The sequence below is a fragment of the Cavia porcellus genome, unplaced genomic scaffold (assembly GCF_034190915.1).
Source record: "Cavia porcellus strain 051 isolate PalLab524CR breed Dunkin Hartley unplaced genomic scaffold, mCavPor4.1 scaffold_19, whole genome shotgun sequence".
Taxonomy (NCBI): Eukaryota; Metazoa; Chordata; class Mammalia; order Rodentia; family Caviidae; genus Cavia; species Cavia porcellus.
The window spans coordinates 4,684,120-4,706,397 of NW_026947502.1; the positions used below are offsets into that span (position 1 = coordinate 4,684,120).

A 22,278-nucleotide genomic window follows, 5' to 3' on the forward strand; every position below is an offset into this window, starting at 1 on the left:
ATTAATTCGAGAACTAAAATTACACCAAAATATGTAACATCTTGTTAACCCTTTCAAAATAAGGGGAAAAAATCAAAAGCTTCAAGTCTCACCCTGACCACAGCCAGTTTCACCCTGCCCACATAAAATATCGGCGTGCCAAGGGCAAGAAGAACCGAGGAGTCATGGAGGTTTCTAGCGCCAGGCAGTCAGTCAGTCAGTCGGAGAGCGCTCTAATTTCCTCTCTCCTTTGATTGAGCCTTATTTGCATTCAATGGCTAATGTGAGCTGTAGTCTGCCACAGGATATGAACTGTGGGTGACACTGTGAGTCTGAGGCCAGGACGATAAAGGAGAAGGCGTCAGAAGAGGGTTAGAAGAGGCCGCAGAAGGACCTGTGCGGCCTACAGAAAGTTTCAATGGTCACCGTCACTGACACCGCTAAGCCTCCAGAGGGGTCCCAAACTCTAGATTTACACACCCCAAGCAGGCTTCCGAGTTCCACAAGAGACAGACAACGGGAACAGAGGGCGCATTCTTACAAAGTGAAGAAACAGCAGGATCCAGTGAAAGTGAGGCAGTCCGCCAGGCAGGGTGGCTGGTGTTTCAGCCGCAGCTGGCACCTGCCGGGAGGGAGGCCCCTCGCCTGGGTGTGGACCAGGTGGCATCCACCGCTGAGGCTGAGCCCCTCTGCTCTCAGCAGCCCCACCCTGGGCCAGGCCCGGTGAGACAGTCTGATGAATGATTGAACAATACCCCACTGGGCTCAAGTCCACCACCGTCTACCACTGTCCGTCTGGACGCATTCTTGGGCCACCGCTAGAAATGCTGGTCTCTGCTGAGCGCGCGGCTCCCTGGCCATCCGTCACTGTCTCGGCCTTGTCTCCGGTTTTCCACCCCTCCCCCAAGCGCCTCCCCCCTTGGCTGCTTAGGGTTTGTCCTCTGACCATGGGGACACCTACAATGGACAGCTTCCAGAGCAAGGCGCGGCTGGGCTGTCCCTGCCAGGCTGGCTCCCCAGCTCCACCCGCTGCTCCCTGGGGCAAGACAGGCACTTTCTCTAGTCCGGGGGCTGATGTCACCCCACTTCCCAGGTTGGAAGGCCCGGCTGGGCTGGCGTCACACTCACACCTCTGCATTCCTGGAATGCCCGTCCCCTCCGTCCGTCCCTCCGCAGGTCTCCAGAACACATCTTTTCTAACTCACCCCTCCCGTCAGCTTCCACTCTGCTCCATCCTGTGTCCTCTCAGCCACTATTAAACCAAAGTGTGTTTTGATGTTTTGTCGAGAGAGCAAGCCCTAGCATGATCAGGGAAGTCACACTCCTGCAGAAAGTACATGTTTTTGTTTGTTCATTTGTGTTTGAGACAGGGTCTCACTATGCAGTTCAGGCTGGGCCTGAGTTCACTGTGTAGCCCAGGCTGGCCTCGAGCTCACAACAATCCTCCTGCCTCAGCCTCCCAAGTGCTGGGATTACAGGAGTGCGCCACCAAAAAAGCACATTATAGGGAATCCTTTGACCTAGGACACAGCTAGTCAGTGCACACTTCTACACACAAGGCAGAGGAATAAGGAAAAGGGACAGCAAGGCCACGCAGTGTGAGGGACAGTGAGAGGGAGGTTTGCTCCCAAAGCCAGCACGGGCCTCTGGAGAGCCAGTCAGGGGGCAGCAGACTCCCCAGGGCCTCCAGGTCCACATCGGCCCACAGCCGCCCTCTCAGGGCAGAGTCTGACCCCTCCCACCCAAGGGCCCTTCAGCTCTGGTGTCACCGCACACAAGCGCACTGTTCCCTGCTGCTGAACTTTGGGGCCTCCAGCAGCAGCTCCTCAGAGAAGCAGAGGTGTGAGAGGAGAAGGGGGGGGGTGGGCCCTCCTGCTCAGCTGCCCCCTCCAGAGGGAGGCTGAAGTTTGCAAAGCCAGGGGCTTCAGGGCTCATGCTCCCGGGCCCTTAGGCTGAGCCCAGGGTGGGCACACAGGAGGCGGGAGGGCACACCTGGAGACCCTGTCACAGCTCGTGTGAGCAGGACTGGAGGCCAACGAGAATCCTCTGCAGTGGGACCCTGCTGCTTTTAGGTAGGGTTAGGCAATATCCTCTTGCTCAGACTGGTATCGACTCAGAAGAATATTTTATTCAGTTGTAAAGTCCCAGGTAAAATCTTTTGTGCAATTGGAGAAATCAAGCCTTTGATTACAAACTAAAATTTCCCCGGCCCTCCAGAGAGGGCTGGGGGAGGGGAGCAGGTGTGGAGAACATCTCATCTGTCACACTCCGCAGTCAGAGGCACAAACGTGTCTGGGCGAGGCAACCTGATGTTCTGATAACGCTGATAAAAGTAACGTGAAGATTGGTCACAGGAAGCCCGAGATCAGCGCGAGAGGAAACAGGTTCTCTTTGAAGTAGCCTCTTCATAATCATTTTCCCACACATTTGCTCTCCTTCCGAAGGAAGGCCAAATACCTGATTTGCTTTGCAAATGAAACAGCTTCAGAACAAGAGATTCAGCTAATATCGGCCGGCCAGCCGACCAGCCCAGCATGGTGTGCAGGAGACTCTCCCGGCTGGCAGCGGGCATCGGGTCGAGGCGGCGGCTGCAGCACTGTCACCCGTGCCTGGGAAGCACAAGCCAGCCCTGATTGGCACTTACCAGGACGCTCCTCTGTTACCGAGAACGATCAGGCCAGGAAGCAGCAACTACTATCACGTTTGAAGAAGAAAGGGGGGGGGGGACGGGGACACAACGACAAGGGACCTAGTCAACCAGCAGGCAGGGAAGGAGGCTCGGGGTGTACAGCTCTGTAAGCCCAAGCCACATGGAAAACACCTCCCTTTATCCAGCTCCTGTCACCCGAGAGGGTGTGAAGTGGTCCCTGCACACGGCGCCACCGCTTGAGGGTCCTCAGGGGGCTGACAGGAGTGCGCAGGGGCACTCTATGGTCAGGGAGTGGCGAGGGCTCTGAAGCCCAGCTGGGGCGGGCTCACAGGTGGCCGTCTGTCACGCTGCTGACGCGGGGCAGGCTCTACACGTGTGGAGCAGGAGTATCAGTGGCACTTGAGAGAAGAAATCTCTCATGATTCTTTGCTACGCAAGCAGCCTGGCCCGAGGGTCTAACGTGGCTGCTGCACGGGGTGAATGTGTCCCGTCCAGCTCAAGGCCCCCTTGAGTCTCCTACAGCCACCTCACACGGAGCTCGGCAGAGACAGCAAACAAAGCATCTGAGGACAACCCAGGCAGAGCCACCACTGCGGGGCCTCCGGGTGTGTGGGGGGCCTGACTCTCAGAAGGACCCGCGTGAACTTCTTTAGGACGCAAACTGCGAGCAGGGTTTTCTCCTCGGTCTCCGCCTCAGGACAGCAGAACCTGGCTGTGGGTGTGGCCGGACACAGAGGCACCCTGGACCCCTGCTCCCCAGGAAGCTCAGGCAGGAGCCCCGGGCAATGCAGTGACCCAGGGAGACCCCATCTCGACATAGGACAAGAACTGGGGATATATAGAAGGCCTGGGGTTCAACTTCCAGTGTTATCCCCAAAACCCAAAACCAAAATGAAGGTGTGAAATCACACAGCCCTCCCTCCCCACCGTACAGAATCCGGACACAGATCCTGCCCCACACACAGGGAGGCCAGAAGAGAGCAGGCTCAGGTAACAGGGTTTTATTTCCTATTTAACCATGCCACATGTACACACAGTTCCGATATATCCACCTTAAACAGTACAATTTATACAAGAAGTACAAGTTAAGCTCCAAAGTGTGGCTTTGGAAATTAACACAGCAACCCATCGTACGATCTGTAATCTGGCCAGTACACAGTAGTTTAGTGGTTTTACTAAGGTCATTAATGATTTAAATCAGGTGAACTACAGTATGAATTCAAAGGCACTAGATCTTTTTCTTCTACTATTTTAAGAACAAAGATTATTGAAAAGGAAAACAAATGTATAGTTAAGAAACTGGATAGACAATGACGTGCTTAAATGTAAACTCTGCCCATTCCCGATTCACAGCCCTGGAGGACAGGGAGGACCTTCTGCCAGGGTTAGGGGGAAGAGATGAAGACTAGAAAGAAACAGCCCCAAACTAGAGTCACCATGTTTAAAACACGCTGCAGATGAAGCAGTACCACCTCCTTCTCTCAAAGCAACCCAAAATGTCTTGCTGTCCCCACAAACTCCCCTTGTCCAGAAAGCAAATGAGATCGTCTGTCAGAGCAGTTCTACTGCACAGGGGGAAACTCCCACCTCCTCGGATAAATCTAAATAAAAACTGGGAATATTACATTTTAATATCCTAACTATTCATATATACAATTACAGATTTATTAAAGAACATACTATAATGACATTCTACATCGAGACTCCTTTCAATAAATAAATACTATTTTTTAAATTAAAACAAGAATACTCATTCAATAACCTATTTATAGGATGTTCCACAGATTTTAAATCTGCACATTTATTTCAAATAATGAGCAAGTTTCTTAGTCTTTCAGGAAACTTAACACTGAGGTCACAAAGTCTGTCATTTGTGGACAGAGACACAGGCAACTCCGGGAAACCACAGATCACTCTCAGGGAGCCGAATGAGGTCTGGGCCCCACAGCGTCAGATGGGGACAGAGCCTGCAAACAGAACTCAGCTACTCAGGAGGCTGAAGCAGGAAGATCGCAAGTTCAAGCCGGCCTGGACAACTTGGTGAGACCCTGCCTCAAAGTAAAAATAAATAAGTACATTAATAAAGGGCTGGGGGTGCAGCTCTGGGGCGGAGGACGTGTGAGGCTCTGGTTTCCATCCCCAGTGCTGGAAAAAAGAGAAATAGAAGAAACGCTTGAGGTACCTTAAGGCTCAGTTAAAAAGTTACTCTTCCTTAAAAAAAAAAAAAAAAAAAAAAAGTTACTCATTTCCTATGAACTGAATTATTAAGGGCTAGCAACGTGGACCTTGAAAAAGAGCACTGATCTCTTTCCTCACCACCAAAAAGGTTTCTGAAGAGCAGATTCAGGCTGCTGGATTGCATCAATGGAAACACGCCGCAGCCTGCTTGGCCGTGTCCCTGGAGCCCGTGCAGTGCTAGGGGGCAGGCACAGACCCCTCCCCAAGTCACACGAGATGGAGGAGAGGCTGCCGGGAGATGCGTCTCAGTACCTGCCACACGGACCCACGGCCCAGCCCTGGGAAAACGGCCTAGTCGCAGGCCCATTGCCCCACGTCACCCTCCCGGCTCGCCACCAAGCTTGTCCAAACAACAACTCGAGTAACAAATCCTCGCTGCGAAGCCTTAAGACCTTTAGAAGTGAGGGGTTTTAGGACTGACTCTCTGTAGTGACTTTAAGACACACAAAACAATGCTAAGTGGTTTAAAAGTAGCATAACTTTCAAAAAATAAAAATTTTGTCAGTAGCCAAAAAAAGAACCAAGGACTCGATTACATCTGATTTTACTTTAAGAAATTAATGTTTGAGAAGGGCTTCTTGGGGGGCAGTGCTAGGACTGAACCCGGGGTGTTAGCCAAGCCCCGCTACATTCTCGGCCCAGTTCAGAGAGGAGTACGGTGTAACCAGACCAAGCAATAGAACAAAATTAGGGAAGAACATTTTCTTTTTATAAAACATAAAAACAGGTGTTTTAAAGGCAAAAGATTAAAAATGTTGGGCCGAGGATTAGCTCAGCAGCATAAGCACCTGCCTTGCAAGCGCCCAGTCATGAGTTCAATCCCTGGTACCAAAAAAAAAAAAAAAAAAAAGTTCTGTGTTTTTGCTTGGCTGCATCTTAGGATAAATGGAGACCCTGGTCAATTGGAGAATCTCTCAAAATTTAAAACTTGGATAAGAAAAAAGTCATATTTCAAACATATATGCATAGTCAAAGGTACGTGACCACTATGTAGTTTCTTAACTTGCAACTGTGGCTCCTTATATTTAGTTGTAATTCAATGTTTCAAGAGAACACGAAGCCAGAAAAACAAAAAAATTTACATATTTAATTTGAACTCAAAGTGGCAAAAAAGAAGAAACCTAGATGAAACACATTTTTAACTTGTTTTAAAAATATATACTTGCAAAGACTGTTAAATGATAAAGTTTTCCACAGAAATTCAGTAAATCAGTCACCTCATACTTACAAGGCCGTGAACGTCGTATAAAATGAGACCGTATTTTGAACTGGCCGCCCGGGCTGGTGAGGCGGAATCGTTTCCTAGATGTGCAGCCCGACACTTGCACTGAGCAGCGCAGCACAGGACAATGCCCTCTGCTACCTTCTCTGTGCACGCGGGACACACTCTGCTTTTCTATTTGAAATCCTGATAGATTATCTAAGCATACAGTAGTAGGGTAAATAGTAACAGTTCACACAGAGGAACCATGCCCCACACACGGCACTCCCCCAGCACGGCGCAGCCGGCGGGGACTCGGGTGACCGAACCTCCCGGCCATGCAGCCCCGTGTGCCACACTATCTTAACACAGAGTCTACAAGGTATTAGGCAAGTGCTCATTTCCAGGCTCACTCCATGATCTACAGCTCCCACTTGTGTGAAATTACAGACGTCTTCAGTGTTTTAATGAAAGGTTTTGTCCAGCCTAAGAACACCGCCAACTTTTATTGCGACTTTCCGTTTGTGACATTCACTGAAGTAAGGAATCAATTACGGTCTCAGGCTTTGCCGAACGCTTTCTGTTTGGAGAAGACAAAAAGACAGCGTGAACGCTTTCACACAAGACAGGCATAGAGACAGACACCATGCAGCGCATAGCAAGAGAGGCAGGAAATGGGCCATCCGCCCGGCAGAGGCCGCCCGTGTGATCAGTCCAGTCCGCCCCCCCACCCTCCCCTCACCTCCCCCACCCCGTCCCAAGCTGGGGGAGGTCCCCTTGGCGTCCCACAGCAGGAAGCAACTGGATGGATGAGTTTCAACACAGGGCTAAAGGATGTGGCCTGGCCAAGCACACTGCACGTGGACCCCTCCCAGAGTCTCCCCTGAGGCCTGTAGCTGGCACAGGGGGACTCAGTGACAATCAGGGATGCCAACACAAATGGCCAGGAGCAACCCCCGCCCAGTGGCACACACGGGACTAGGAGGTGCTACATCAATGTATGTGGCCACTGCGTCCCAGCCCTCTGGCCCGGCACACTGGACTGCACTGCTGTGGGGGCGGCATGCTGGGCACACCAAGTGGCTGACGGAACATCACTGAACAGCCACTGCACACAGGAGCCTGTGTGCATGGCCTGCTATTTCAGAGATGCTCTGTGTGGGCCCGCAGGGCCAGCCCATACTTTTTTTTTTTTTTTTAATCGGTACCGGGTATCGAACTCATGACCGGCCTGCTTGCAAGGCAGGCGCTTATACCGCTGAGCTAAATCCCCAGCCCCCAAGCCCATACTTTTTAAGGGTAAACTTTTTTAAACTAAACATTTTACACTGAGATTTACGAAAATTCTAGTGTGTGTTACAGGTCTACCTAGAAAAACAACTGAAATTTGAGATATATCACATAAAATGTACTTTTGGTTTCTTCTTAGAAACGAGCAAACCCAGGAACGGCAGCCTTGTCCTCCCAGTGCCTGCCGGACAGCACGAGGCCCCGGGCAGGAGGTCAGGGGGTTAGGTCAGGGGCAGGCGGCCCTGCCCACATCCTGGACAAGCTGGCCTGGAAGCACTCAAAGCAGGGCAGTGGGAGAGGACCTTGGTGCCAGCCCCGGAGCCACCGTCCACCTCCCGGGGCTTGGGCCACGTCGGAACCGCGCTTGCAGCTGAGGGAAGGGCAGTCACAAACTGCACCACTGACGGGCGACTCAGTTCTTCACGGCAGAAAAGCCCACCAACTGAATACAGTGTTTTCAGAGTCTAACCAAACTATCTGTATTAGAAGAAGCAGTATAAGAATTCAGAAATTAAAGATGGTAGGTAATCCCTTATACAATAGAAAGAACAAAAGTTAAATTCTATTACTTGTGAAACTTAAAGAAGCGAAAGGACTAACTTTAGCCAGAATTCATTTACTTCCCAAGGAATTTTCCTTTGAGCACAGCAGCCGGCGCACCTGCCATGTGACCTGACGTCCGGCTCCACTGCCCCGCTCCGCCCCTATGGCCTGGGCAGCAGCGCAGTGGCCTTACCTTCTCCCCGTCTTCGGCCTGGCCTTCCCCTTGGCGGTGCGGGGCCTCTCCAGCTTCATCAGAGACTGCCGCAGGCTCTCCTCCGTGTAGGCGAGGTACACGTGGGACAGGTCTACTTCAAAGGGCTGCGGGGGAGATGAGACACAGGCCACTCGCGTGGGAAGGCGTTAGGCCACATGGGGGGACCCTTCAGATACTAAACACACACCTGGAAAATGCCAGGCAGACAAAACCGGACAACATCTCAATGTCCCACAAAATGGAACTCAGAAGCCTTGACACACTATCAACTTCCTCAAACGCAGAGAAAAGCCACCGCTCCTGTCCTTTATGCTGGTCCCTCTTCTTCCTGACCACAGACTAGACTAGAAACAGCCTTGGGATGAATCCTCTGGCCACACCCGGAGGACCAGAGAGGTGGTGAGAAGAGGACCCCAAACAGCAGCTCCATGATTAAGGCAGCAATGGGCAGAGCCGTCCTGGTCGCCTGACCCAGGAGCCTGCACCCCAAAATGGACCTGCGCGGCAGAGGCCAGGCTCATAGTACAATTGAATGACCAACATGCCTATAAACAAACAAATGTAAAACAGAGAGAGAGAGAGACAGACGTAGTTTTGGGGGGAAAAAGTGCTCTTACATCTTTCTCCTTTTTGTCAGGTACCGGTGTTTGCTTCCTCATGTTATTTCCTGTATAGGCGACACATTTCTCAAAGAAAGGAAGGGGGAGGGAAGGAATGTCCTCATTAGTAACCAGCCCCGTGAATCGGCAGATGCCGTGAGCCTGTCTTGCTTTGTGCGCTTCTGAGCCGGGTCCTGCTATGCAGCAGCCCGGCCTTGAGCTCACTCTAGCCCACCTGGCCTGAACTCACGGTGACCCCCCTGCCTCAGCCCCCCGCCCGGTGCTGGGATGACGGGCTGCAGCGCCGCGTCCAGCCCTTTCCCGGCCCACTAGAAAGGATGACTGAAATGCTAGAGGAGAGGAGGCCCCAGCGGCCATTCAGTTCCAGGAAGCCCTGACCCAGACCGCTTCTACCGTGAGTTCTGTGCTATACCCTTTAATTAGAAAGACATCTCACTCAGAGACAGAGATCCTTTTTAGAGCTCTGAATGATGCCACAGTCGCCGCTGTCTTATTCGCTCCACTGAATCCTCATCGGGCACACCCCTGAACCACCTCCCTCGGCCACGCGGCGTGGCCCCTGGCCTGCGAGGCTCCCCAGCGCCCTGTGGGGACGAAGGCGGTACTCACTAGCTGCCACTCTCCTATGTCTTCATTCCAGTGGACGTAGTTTTCAATCATCTCCTTTTAAAAGAGTCAAACATAGACTACTTTTAGCATTCAATAACTAAAAAATAACATTTAAGGTATCAAAATACCCATATATCTAAACTCTTACTAAGTGGAAACAGTTACAACTCAAAATGTTACCCAATGCAGCATAGATACCCTTTGTTTGGCTGAGATCTAACACATCTAATACGTCCCTGGCATTCTCTTGTGGATGAAGGTGCTGTGAAGGTGCCACACCCATCGGGGGATTCGCCCATGCAGAAGTGAGGCGCTGAGCACACTGGCGGGAGGTGGGGCAGGACAGAAACAACAGGTTCTTACCCTCAGCTCCTCCCTTCCGTCCGGGGCTGCCCTAGGTTGAGTACCTTTTCCCTTGTGATGTCCCTCTGCCATCCCATTTTACCTTGGAGTCTGCCAACCATGAATTGAGACCATGAGCAAAAATATATAGTGTCCTATTTTAAATTGTGGGTGTGGGCATCAAGTTTCAGTGGCAGGAAAGTGCAAGAAAAGAAACTGCTACGGGGAGTGGGGTTGTCTACTGCATGACTGCACTGACCAGTGGTGCCGAAGCCTTGGGAAGTGGATCGTGGAAGGATTCTGGAAGGGCTTAGGGGCCAGCTAGAGAAGCCCTACACTGCAGTAGGCTGAGCTTAACGGAAGATTCTGGTTAGAGCTCAGACCAAAACGTTAATAGAACTGCAGACACTAAAGTCTGGGCACTGGAGGCTTAGGTGTGGTGTGCTCGGCTGTAATCCCAGCTCTCGGGAGGAAGGAGGATCACTGCAGATTAGAGACCAGCTTATACTACAAGGTGAGTTCAAGACTAGCCTGTACTAAATAATAAGACCTTGTCTCAAAAGAAAAAATGGCAATTACACTAGAGTGGAGCCTGAGACCAGTATGTGCGGTAGGTACACTGCAGAAAATCTGTCTACATTTTGCCCATATCCTGAGATTCTGCAAGAGATTGAGGGTGGCTGACTAACCAACCTGGCAGAGGAAATTTTATAGTAGCACACTATTCAGGCTGTGGCATGGGTACTGTGGCTGCTTTTTGTCAGATTGATAGTGAGAATCAGAAGGTAAACAATAAATTCAATGGTCTAGAAAGTTTCCAGTTTGGCCAGGAAGGAAGTGTCTACAAAGCTGAGGCAAAGGAGAGCATGGCTGATCAAAGATTAGCATGAAAAAGAAGTATTGTACATCAGGATAAGAGAAGAGATAACTTGAGGGCATCTGAGGAATCGGCACCACCACCAATTTTGTAGGCTCAAGGGTGTGCCACGTAAAGCTCTTATTTAAAAAGAAAGCGTGTGGGTCCCTGCGTAAGAAAGGGCTTCGTGAACTGGCTTCCCAGGACTCATTTCACAGCGCTCACCATCTGGGCACTCAGAGGCCTCCGGAGCCACAATCCCAGGGGGCCTGGCTACCGCCCAAGTTGGCAGCAGGCCTTAGGGTCACCATGTCCATGGTGCCAGCTTTTCAGGTATACAGAAGGCAAGAGTTGTGCGGTCTGCGCGGCTTCTACTCAGATTTCAGAAGAAGGTGTGGGAGGCAGGCAGTGCGCCCAAGAGGACAGTGTGTGAAGTCGTGAGAGTAGAGCTAAGAATGCAGTGGAGGCCAAGAAGTTAAAGATACTAGAAATACGGAATGAGTGCCGCCAGCTCGAGAGAGGCCACGAGGGCTGTGGCCAGCCAAACTGTCGGGGCAGGGCACCGGAGCCCTTGGAGCTCCTGTCTCCTTACACCTTGGCCCAGGTGTGGGACATGGAACCACCAGATTTAATGTTTGCCAGCCTGGGTTCGCTGTGGTCACGTTCCTCTCTACCCCCCTACACTTCCCCCTTTGGAATGGAAATGTATACCCTACATCATTTTATGTTGGAAGTATCTGACTTTCTTCCTGATTTTTACAGGGGCTCACAAGTAAGAGAGTAGGTGTAAGTCTCACAAGAGCTCTAGACTTGGACGTGTAAAAGGTGAATGGAGGCCGGGGATACAGCTCATTGGTGTCATGAGTTCGATTCCCGGTAACAAAAAAACAAAGGGGTGATTGGAGCCTGGGGCGTGCTGTTAGCAGGTAGGGCCCTTCCAGAGGAGCTTCCGGGCGGGTGAGTGCCTGCTGCGCCACCAGCCCTCTGCCTCCTTCCTTGCTGCCTCTGAGCCAGCCAAGCCCAGACTAAAACCAAGAGCCACACTGAACTTTCTAAGTCGAGGGGTGGGGGCGTCCCGTATCTGGTCTCAGGCTCCAACACGCTTTTTATAAATTTTAAGGTCCACATATCTTGAGGATATAGGTAGATCCCATTAAACTATAATAAAAATGACAAGCAGCCAAATGGTAACACAGGAATAGGACAGTGATGTGCTGTGGCACAGGGAAGCGGTGGGGAGCCACCGCCACATTCAGCTTACTGTCAGGGTCCCCGTGTTTGCTCAGGAGACGAGTTCACTACCAAGGGAAGAAAAGCAGGCCAACCAAGGCCAAAAACGAGTGTCATAAATCCCGATTAATTCTGTACACTTGAGGTCCAAGGAAAAACATGCTCAGGCTTATTTTCAGACAGATTTCCTCAAGATGTATTGAGATTCAAAACAGATTTTTTATAAAATTGGTATGTTAAAAAGTTTTTAACTTGGGGCTGGGGATTTAGCTCAGTGGCACAAGTGCCTGCCTTGTAAGCCCACAGTCATGAGTTCAATCCCCAGTACAAACAAACAAAAAACAGTTTTTAGTTTGCTTTCGGTGCTGGAAGTGACATACGTTAAATTTTTAAAAATATACTTGACATAAATTCTGGCTAAGAGGACAAACTTAAAAATTATGCTGGTATTAATGGGGACATCCACATGGAGGAGGCCGTGACGGCCGCAGGGCCACGTGAAAACGCTGAGCGTTACAGGACTGTACCCTTAGGCGCGGGTGACAAAATCCACACGCACAGGCACAGAGCATCAGCAAAGAGAGACAGCACAGATAAAAGGTGCTGAGAGTGAGCAGCACGTGTACTTTGATTGACTGCATTAATGTGAACCCAAGTTTCTCCATGACTGAGAAATTCTCAGATTCTTAGGTACCCAAGGAGAGAATTTTACAGATTCAGGGAAGTGAACTGAATCAAAATATGATGGCACAGTCAAGAAAACTGTACGGATTACTGAAGCATAAGTAATCACCATCTATTAAACCAGAAGTTGTAGCTCCGTGCGCAGTGACCCAGGTCAGAGACCTCTCGCGCACCTGGTAGTCCTGCGGGATGAAGTTGTCAATGATGAGCATCTGCAGGCGGAGCTCCCGGCTCAGCTGCCGGATGTTCTCCAGGAGGCCTTCGATTTCCCTCTGGTGCTCTTGCTGGAGATCGGCCGTCTACCAGAGAAGCCACAAGCGTTTCACAAGCAGACAAAACTTAACATGCAGAAGAGTGCCAGCCGGCGCCCGGCGCTGGCCCCAGGGGCCCTGTGAGCACGTGCCCAGCCCTGCTACAAGGCGGCAGGCAGAGTAACACTGCCGCGCATTTCAGAGTGCTACGGTTAGAAACAACAATCTGCTTTCACAGCTAAAATCAGAAATTGCACATAACAGAGAAATGTATCTTTAAAATTGTGAGCATACAGTAAAATTATTTAGGAATTCTTAATCAAGGAACTTTTTAAAAATTCAGAAATACATTGCAAGGCAATTTCAAAGCAACTAACCTCTGACTTGGCAGCCATCAACATGGTCCAAACTTTCTTCAGTTTTTTGGTCTTTCCCTGTGCTTCCTCTTGCAAACTGGTGTATTTTTCTTCAATATCTAAGCGTTCTTGCTACAACAAAATTGGTAAATTTCACAGTAGTTTTTGTTGTTTTTGTTTTTCATCTTTTTGAGAACTCACTACGTGGTTCAGCCTAGCCTTGGGCTCACTTTGTAGCCCAGGCTGGTCTCAAATTTGCAATGATCCAGCTGCCTCAGCCTCCCAAGTGCTGGGATTACAGGAGTGTGCCACCACGCCTGGCTTGTTTTTTGTCTTTTTGAGACAGTGTTTCACTATGCAGTCCAGGCTGCCCTTGAACTCAAATTGTAGCCTAGGCTGGCCTTGAACTCCCAGCAATACTCCTGCCTCAGCCTCCCGAGTGCTGGGATTATAGGTGTGTGCCACCATGCATGGCTTAAGTTTTCCTTGCTAATCATAAATTTAATATTTAACAAATGGCATATGTACGGCAGCTATTATCCTCAAAATAATCTATAAATCTGCTTTAAAATTTCATTAAGATTACAGATTAGTTAGCTTTCCACTGGAAAAGTTAAATACCTCTGGAAAAGCACTAAAACTAAAACAAAGTCACAAAGTTACGCACCTCCTTTTCCTCAAGTTCTCTGCGGAGCTGCTCAGCCCTTTTCCTCCTTTCCTCCAGTTCCATGTTGGATTCCTCGAGAAGTTTCTCTTGTTCCTCAGCTTTGGCCAACAAATCCACCCCACCAACAATGACCTTCTTCTCTAGAGCGGACAGTTTTTCCAGCAAAGACTGATGCTCCTGCCTGTGGAGAGTATAGGAATACCCTGCATTTACCAATCACCTACTACCCTAGAGTTTACTAAACAAAGAAAGTGTATAATTTCAAAGCAGAAATATAATGACATAACATCTCTTCCAAACTGTAACTCTGCAGTATGAATCAATGCATAATCTGATCTTAATTCAAACTTAACTGATACTTCTTCCTCCTACATAGAGATAATCAAAGGAGATCTAATTTTTAGAAACATACCACAGGGGTGGGCTCTTCTACCCCTAAACAGCTACACTAGACGAAAATCAGGCTTTTAACTGCTATTCAATTTTCCTGCTTATAGATTGATTCTATTAAAAACAACGCCAGTTCAATCAAGCGTCCACCTCAGTTAATACTCACTGGGCTTTGAGAAGATCTTTTTCCCGTTTCTCTAACTCAGCTCTAGCTTTGTTCCTTTCTTCTTCTTCCATATCAAGTTTTGTTTCAAGGGCTTTTCTCTCCTCATCAATTTTTGCTTGCATTTCAACCATCTTATCTGGGGAAACTTTCTTTTTACCTGTTTGAGTCATTTAATTACAATAATCACTAAAACAAGGAACTGTTTCAAAGTACCCTCAACACAGAACTGCAGAGACGCCTCAATGATACAAAACTGAGTATCAGCATTTTAAAGAAACCAACCCACTAGTACCCCTCGTTTCCATTTATTATGTTTCTGGGTGAATTTGCTAACGTGCTAAATTCAAATTATTCTACAACTGTGCAATGACATCCAAGAACCAAAAAAAAAAGGTACGTGACAGAGAAGCAAAATAAATGAGCAAATAGGAAAAGATTATTAAAGCCAATAAAAAAGATGTCTGTGTCCCCAAATAACATACCTATGTTTTTAAAAAGTAAGATGCTCTTTAGGTTACTTTTCTTGCTAATTAAGTACAAAATCAAATGGCTTCTCAAAATACCTTCATCTCAGTCACAAAATAAATGCACAGTTCATATACAGGTATAAAATGCAGATTAAAATATTGCACAGAATTTACTAGAGAGTACGTTCAGTCTGGTATCCTTTTTTATCTTTGTTGAGATAAGGTGTCACTATGTAGTGCAGGCTGGCCTCAAACTCACAGCAATTTTCCTGCCCCAGCCTTCCAAGTGCTGGCATTACAGGCATGCACCACCATGCCCTGCTGTCACTGTATACTTCTAGAGGAATAATTCTATGCTAATCATGTAAGTTACATAGTAATTAGCCAGGTAATTCACATTGGTGAGCTGTCAGGCTATATCACACCCTAAGTGAACAACTAAAGTAGCTTATTACCATACCAAACTCAAATCCGTAATCTAACTCAGTTTAAACATGCCAAATGTCAAATATAAGTAGAAACACTATTAAAATATAAAGATGGAACATAGCTTCCAACTGATTATTTTTATTATTATGTCTAACTGTTTTATGTAACAAGTAATCAACACAAACTTACAGATGAATTTCAGAACCATGAAATTCATATAAAAATTAAAAAGAGAAAATAAAAACTAGCTTAGTGAAATGACTGTGAAACTGAATCAGTGACAACTCATTTCTAGAAAGCCAGCTTCTTAGAAACACGTGTTCCTTCAGAAAACCAAGCAAACTTTTCACAGAATTGGTCTGAGGTGCTGCTGCAAGCTCTGGCATCCTTAACTTCCTTCCCGAAGGACTGAGCAGCAGGACCCGGAAGGGGCTCTAAGCCCTTAACGTCTCACCCAAAGTCCAGCCCCTCCTGCTAACAAGGAGAAAGAGCTCAGAGATAACTATACGGAGATAAAATATCTGAATACAATCTTTAAGAAACAAATACCGTTCATTCACAGGCTTCAACTCTTTAACACAAATTATATCAAAAATTCAAAATACATTATCCTCCATTTCTGCAGAACTACAAATCTAATGCAAAATGTAAGCCACACACAAAAAAAATAAATAACAAAGTGAATGAAAGCACTGATCCGAACTCATGCTTCGGTGTGGTGTGATTCATTGCGTTCCAAAAGTAAGGACATGAACCCGATTCTGTTGGCCTGTGTGCCACGGTCGCCTATGTGCAGCCTGTTGAATTGCTGTTAAAAAAAATTTAACTCCTCTTCCCAGTGAGTTTCTAGAAAATGTTTCACATCAGCAATACTATTTCTAAGAAATTTGAGGGAGAAGAGCACAAGTTTGGGTATATAGTAAAAACCTGTAACTTCCTTTCCACTTCAGAATTACAAATACTTAAAAAGAAAAAAATGACAAATATGTAAAGATCCAAAAATCAGGTATAAAGACAAGGATACCACTGGTGTGGAGGAAATGGTCTGATCAACAAATGAACTTAAGTATTTTAGGCTTCTAATTATTTTGTTAATATTTAAAAACATAGCTAGCAAGGTGTGGTGGCACATGCCTGTGATCCCAACACTCAGGAAGCTGAGGCAAGAGGATCACAGCGAGTTCAACCAGCTTGGGCCACATAGTAAGTTTGACGCCAGCCTGGGCTGCACAGTGAGACCCTGTCTCAAAAAACAAAAACAAAACCATAACTCAAAACCCATATGAAACAGTAAGATAAAAAAATATGTAAAAATATAAAAATTCATGACTCTGGATGCATTAATACTATGCCAGAATTATATTAGCAATTCAAAGTCATTCAGGTAGGTTTTTCAAACTGAAGGTTTGGCAGCAAAAATGTCAGTGTACTCCTCTAATGTTCATGAAAATTAGCAAGAATACATAGCTAGCATTACTTTATTTATTTTTTTGTCGGTACCGGGGATCGAACTCACGACCGCCTGCTTGCAAAGCAGGTGCTTATGCCACTGAACTAAATCCCCAGCATATTAAATTAGTCTACTGATTGGTTTGGCAGTGCCATAATCCTGGGAGCCTGGATAGAGTATAAAAGGGGCAGAAAGACACTGTTACCATCGTTGGTTGCTTTTGCTGTGTTGCCACTCTGAACAGTTTCCCTTCTGCCATGTGCCACCCTGCTCTGGAGCCAGCTGGTTATGAACTAATACCCCCACAAGCTGTAAGTTAAATAAACCTTTCCTCCTTTAACTTTGGGTGTTGGGTATTTTGTCTCAGCAACGAGAAAAGTAACAAGATAGTTGTGTTACTTAATATTGACTTTAGGGTTTTATGGTACATACCTTTATCAGTCTGTTTTTGTACTATTTTTTTTTTTTTTTTGGTCTTTTTCCTTTTTATCGGTACCGAGGATCGAACTCATGACCGCCTGCTTGTAAGGCAGGTGGTTATGCCACTGAGCTAAATCCCCAGCCCCACTTTATTTATGTTTTAAGACAGAGTCTCACTATGTAGCCCAGGCTGGTCTCCAACAAGCAGGGAGCCCCTATAAAATGTTACTCTAGCAAGAATCACTCTGACAAATCATTGTATTTCTTCAGGCCACACATTAAGCTAAGTATGAACATGTAATATACCAGCGTACTAACCAGACATTTAAAGACAAGGGATCACTAGGACTCATTTTTGCTTGTATTTTACATGAACTTTCTCCCTTTGTTTTCCTGGCCACAGCCCTCAGTCTCAGGGGCTGGCTTCAGGAATCCCAGGGCTGCACAAAGCCCGGGGCACTGGGGTCCATGGAGGGGGCACTGCACCACAGGCTGCAGGTTCCTGGCGGGGTGCTGGGTGGAGGCTTAGGGACAGGGTACTGGCCAAGCCCTGGGCTTGGCTCCTAGCACCACTGCCGTGACCACTACAAACTTCATCAGCCGAACTAATAGATCAAAAAAATCTTTCTTTTTCTATTAGTGCATGGTAAAATTCAGTAGAAAATTTCAGGTAAATAAAATAACAAAACAGCTAATGCCATAGAGAATATGTAATTTTGCCAAGCAGAATCAGCAACAGCAACACTTTAAAACCGCCCTCTGCCATGTGCTTCACACAACACGGAGAGGCAGAGCCAGCGCAGGAGGGTGAACTGAGTGGACTTTACTTCTGTTATATGAGCAGCCACAGGCGCAGGTAACAAGAACCTGACTCCTGGCTTAAAAAAGGGAAAAATGTTTGAATATGAAGTCATAATTTTATTGCCAAAATTTGGCTTTAATGGGTCTTTAAGAATTTAGGAAAAAAGGAAGCTTTCAAAAAAAAAAAAAAAAGCTACAGTTGATTCTTTTTAAATATAAAAGATACTTACCTTGTAAAAATTATTAAATTTTAAAAATGTAATGTATCTAAATAACGAAGTTCTTTATGAGTTAAATAACTGTACCAAATGGAGTGCAAATCAATCACACCAACCTGCTTGATCTTGCAATAAGAAGTGGTAAGCAATCGCAGACAGGAAGCACACGCACAGAGACGAGGAGGGAAAAAAGGAAAACATTACTTCCTTTGTAAAACAAAGAAAATGTTCATTTACAGCATTAAGCATTCATTCCTAGTATAAATGTAGAAATCATTATCAAAACTGAACTAGAGCTCATGTAAAAGAACACACATCCAATACTGCTCGAGAGGTGACTCAGGCGAGGATGGTAAGGCCCGGTCTAAGACTGCAGCTCAGAACAGCAGCCAGAGGCCAGTACCACGTGGCGGGCGCGGCCGGGAACCTGGTGAGACCTAGGGATCATCTGAGAGGGCAAAGCAGAAACTTCAGCCAACTTCAAAAGGTAACATGTTAAAAGTAACACAAGTGACATGGCAACAGACTCCCAACGCACCATTTCATCGCACATCTGTAACAGGTGTGCTCCAGTTTAAGAAAACTCAACAAAAAAATCTGAAGCAACTAGAGATAAATTAGGTCATAGTAATCTGCACCAATTATTTGATTTAAGTGAATTTAATGAAGGATATTTAAAGACATACATCTCATAGTATACTTGATTTTCTAACTTGATGTGTAAGCATTTTAAGAAAAAAATCATTACACAAAATGAAGTACACCTGTTCAGTAACACACTCTCAACCTATTAGTAGACTGTTAGAACAATCATGATGATTCAAGCAGGGGATACCTAACCAAAGGCCATTCATGTTTTGTAAAGGAAGGGTACGTACACACAAGTTACACAAGCAACCACATGCCGGGACCACATCTCTCCTTTTCACCAACACATCCGTGTTAAACAACAAAATATTATGTGCAAGTTGTGCAAACAGCAATTAAAAGTGAGTTAAAGAAACTCATTAAATAGTGTACTTTTTAACTTCACTGAGAACGAAAGTTGTAAAATAGAAAATTAAACTTTAATACTTCCTCCTCAGCTATTTCTAACACAAAGTTATACTTCTCTCTGGTCTCGAAAGTAACTTAATGCAATTTACAGATACACTCAGAAATTAATTTTTGGGTTTTTTTCTGAGACAGGGTCTCACTATGCAGTACAGGCTGGCCTTGAAGTCACTATGTACCCCAGGCTGGCCTAAATTTGCAGTGATCCTCCTGCCTCAGCCTTCCGAGTACTGGGATTACAGGTGTGTGTCCCTACACCCGGCACCCTTGAAACTCATTGTTTTGGTAATTTGCTTAAAAATTATCAACAGACAAAAAGAGTTTTAATATTCTTGGAACTCTTCCTCTAGAAAGTTAAAAGCGTAAGAACCACAAGCAGTTATTTTGTGACTAGTTTTGAAAAAGTTTAAGTACTGTACATAGATAATGCTTTAAAAGACAGTAAGCTGCAAACATACAAGAAAGATCTTTGCTTTCTAAAAATAAAATATACATAAATAAAATTAAATAATACTTTTCAACTTAAGAAGATTTTTTAAAATTTTCTTTCTTTTTAAGTGTGACATAGTCCAGATAGACCCTGCATCAATTTTTCACGAGATTCTGAATTCCCTAATCACATCTTAGAAAATGTCTTAAAATCAGGGAATTCAGAAATGGGGATACATGTCCATTTGAAATAAAGTACTACTCAGTTTATCTTCACTTGCCTTAAACTTTCAGCTTTCTTTATCGTAGAGCCTCCCACAATAAGCTACGGCCCAGCACAGGACTGGCAGGTCCGAACCTCACAGAAGGTGCCGTGACGCTGGCATGCTGCCAAGTCCACTCTGCACTTCTCGAGACTCGGAATTTGCCGTGACAGATCACTTGTCCCGACAAGGACTAATCTTTTACCAGGAAGGACCGTAAATCATTCTGGTGCACAGCTTACTAGCTCTCTTTACATTATCTCAGCGGCAAAAGCATGAATCTCTCTTCCATTGCCTCAAACGTAAGCTAAACATATGTCCCGCACATATGTTAGACAGTCATGGTTCACAGGAAGCAATGAGGGCGAAGCGGGGCGGGGGCACCGCATGCTGTGCCTGCGGGGAGGTGCGACAGGGGCGTCTCCCGCGGGCAATGACAGGGAGGGTGCGCGGCATCCATCGCAGACGAAGCTCATGGGTTATGGAAAGCCAAAGCTCTGCAGAGAATTAAGAGCTACACTCACTAGGCAAGAACTTATCCAGAGGTTTCTCTATGACAGAGCATGTGGAGTCTGAGCTACTGCTGCTGCTACTGCCTAGAAGACAAAGAAGTAAGCCCGGCGGGAACCGGAAGCGAGGACACAAGAAAACGGCACACACACATAGTCAGCGCCAGCGCATCCGGGACGCTGCAGGACAACCCCGCTCCGCATCAGGGGCCCAAACTTACTCTCCCTCAAGGCCAGGCTTGACGGCAGCCTAAGCATGCACCGGATCTCTGTAAAGATTTTCTACAAACCCCACTGCTCTAAACGCAATCATTCGGAGGGTCGGAAGGGTGGGAATAAAAAGCAGCAAGTCATCTGGTGGCATCTGCCTAAACTACTTCGTTTGAGAAGTTAAAGGACCAAGGTTTTAAAACTCAGTGCCCACGATGCTCCAGGAGTGATAAATCACCCCTCATCACAGACAGAGGGTCTGTCTCCAATTTCCCTCTCTCCCCTCAAAATATCAAACTTTCAATACAACCATCCATGCTTAAGGTTTGACAGCTAAACTGAAAAGGTTCACTGAAAACATTTACCTGTCTAGCATAGAAGGAAGATATAATACTATTAAGTACTTTAATATATTCAACCACGGCATTTTTCTACTTATATATTTTTTTGGTACCAGGAATCGAACTCATGACCTTGTGTTTACCACGCAGGCACTTATGCCATTGAGCTGTATCCCCAGCCTTCACATTTTATTTTTAATGAGCCTATTACGTGCTTTCCCTTGGAAGGGAACAGTTCACTCTGAAAAACTTGTGAGACCTTCCTCTGGGTCAGGCACGGAAAGGAGACCGGGGCAGTCAGCTCTGCAGATGGCGGGAACCTGTGGGCTGGTTCAGTCTTTATTTTTTATGTATTTTTTAAATTTTAAAGAGAAAAATTTCAAAAGCAGATAATCAAAGGGTAGCAACGGTTAACACAGTGCGTACTGTAATCTTCAGTTACTCAGAGTACAAGATATCGGCATTTGTTCAAACAGTATTAGCACAAACCTTTCTTTTCAATGAACTAAGAGAAACTAGTAATATAACTATCTTTTATATATACACAAAGGAAGGGTAACTAAAAGATAGTTTAAAATATATATATATATATATATTTTACTCTTCACTTCCTTTCTCCGTTCCCCTATCCTAACTTCTCTTTCTTTTTAAAGCTTCTTCCCATTTCACAGTATCTATTGTATGTTCTGGATCTTATTTACTCTTTCAGCTTCTTACACTAAAGAGACAATATGATGTTTACACATGTGCGTCTGGTTTATTTCACTTATGAGTATGGTGTCAAGTTGCTTCCATTCCCCTATAAAAGTCTCCAGTTTGTCCTTATTTACAGCTGAGTAGTACTCCACTGTATAAAAAGACCACCTCTTTTTTTATCCATTCCTCAGTTGCTGGGCATCTGAGTTGTTTCCAAGATCTAGCTATTACAAATTGTGCTGCTATAAACATGGGTTGAAGTGATATAATGTTTTTAATTCTGGGAAGCTTCCCAGAAAGAGAACAGCTGGGTCAAATGGGACCTTTAGTCCTAGCTTTCTGAGGAATCTCCACACTGATTTCCACAGTGGTTACACCAATCTGCATTCCCACCAACTGATGGAGAAGGGGGGTGTCGTCCCCCAACCCCCACAGCCTGTGCAGCATTTGTTACAGGTTGATTTCTTGATAACAGCCATTCTTTCTGGGGTGAGGTGCAATCTCAGTGTTGTTTAAATTGCACCTCTCAAATGAACAATGGTGTTGAATATTTTTCCACATGTTGATTTGCTGCTTGTGTTTCTTAGTCTGCAAAGTGTGTGTGCGTCTTGGATGGAGTGCGGTTACTCTAACAACATCTCACTAACACAGACGGGTGCTCTTTGCCAGCTCCTGCTCTCAATCGTGCTTCTCCTATCTTTTGAAT

At 46.3% G+C, this 22,278-nt stretch overlaps 1 protein-coding gene across 9 annotated transcripts in view; it reads right to left on the reverse strand.

Moving 5' to 3' along the window:
• Positions 1–22,278, reverse strand: part of Kif3a (kinesin family member 3A) — a 131,244-nt gene that overhangs the window by 83,195 nt on the left and 25,771 nt on the right. For 4 of the 9 annotated variants that reach the window (XM_063230600.1, XM_063230596.1, XM_063230597.1 and 1 more), the window contains exons 10-18: positions 20,341–20,412; positions 18,188–18,196; positions 14,287–14,443; positions 13,731–13,911; positions 13,085–13,195; positions 12,630–12,755; positions 9,345–9,398; positions 8,733–8,801; positions 8,095–8,219 (exon numbers count right to left, since the gene is read on the reverse strand). In XM_063230600.1, coding sequence (XP_063086670.1) covers positions 8,095–8,219; positions 8,733–8,801; positions 9,345–9,398; positions 12,630–12,755; positions 13,085–13,195; positions 13,731–13,911; positions 14,287–14,443; positions 18,188–18,196; positions 20,341–20,412 — 904 coding nt within the window. Of the gene's footprint in view, positions 1–3,615; positions 6,649–8,094; positions 8,220–8,732; positions 8,802–9,344; positions 9,399–12,629; positions 12,756–13,084; positions 13,196–13,730; positions 13,912–14,286; positions 14,444–18,187; positions 18,197–20,340; positions 20,413–22,278 lie in introns of those variants that run through there. The other 5 variants (XM_003464502.5, XM_063230601.1, XM_063230595.1 and 2 more) reach the window with 5 other exon arrangements.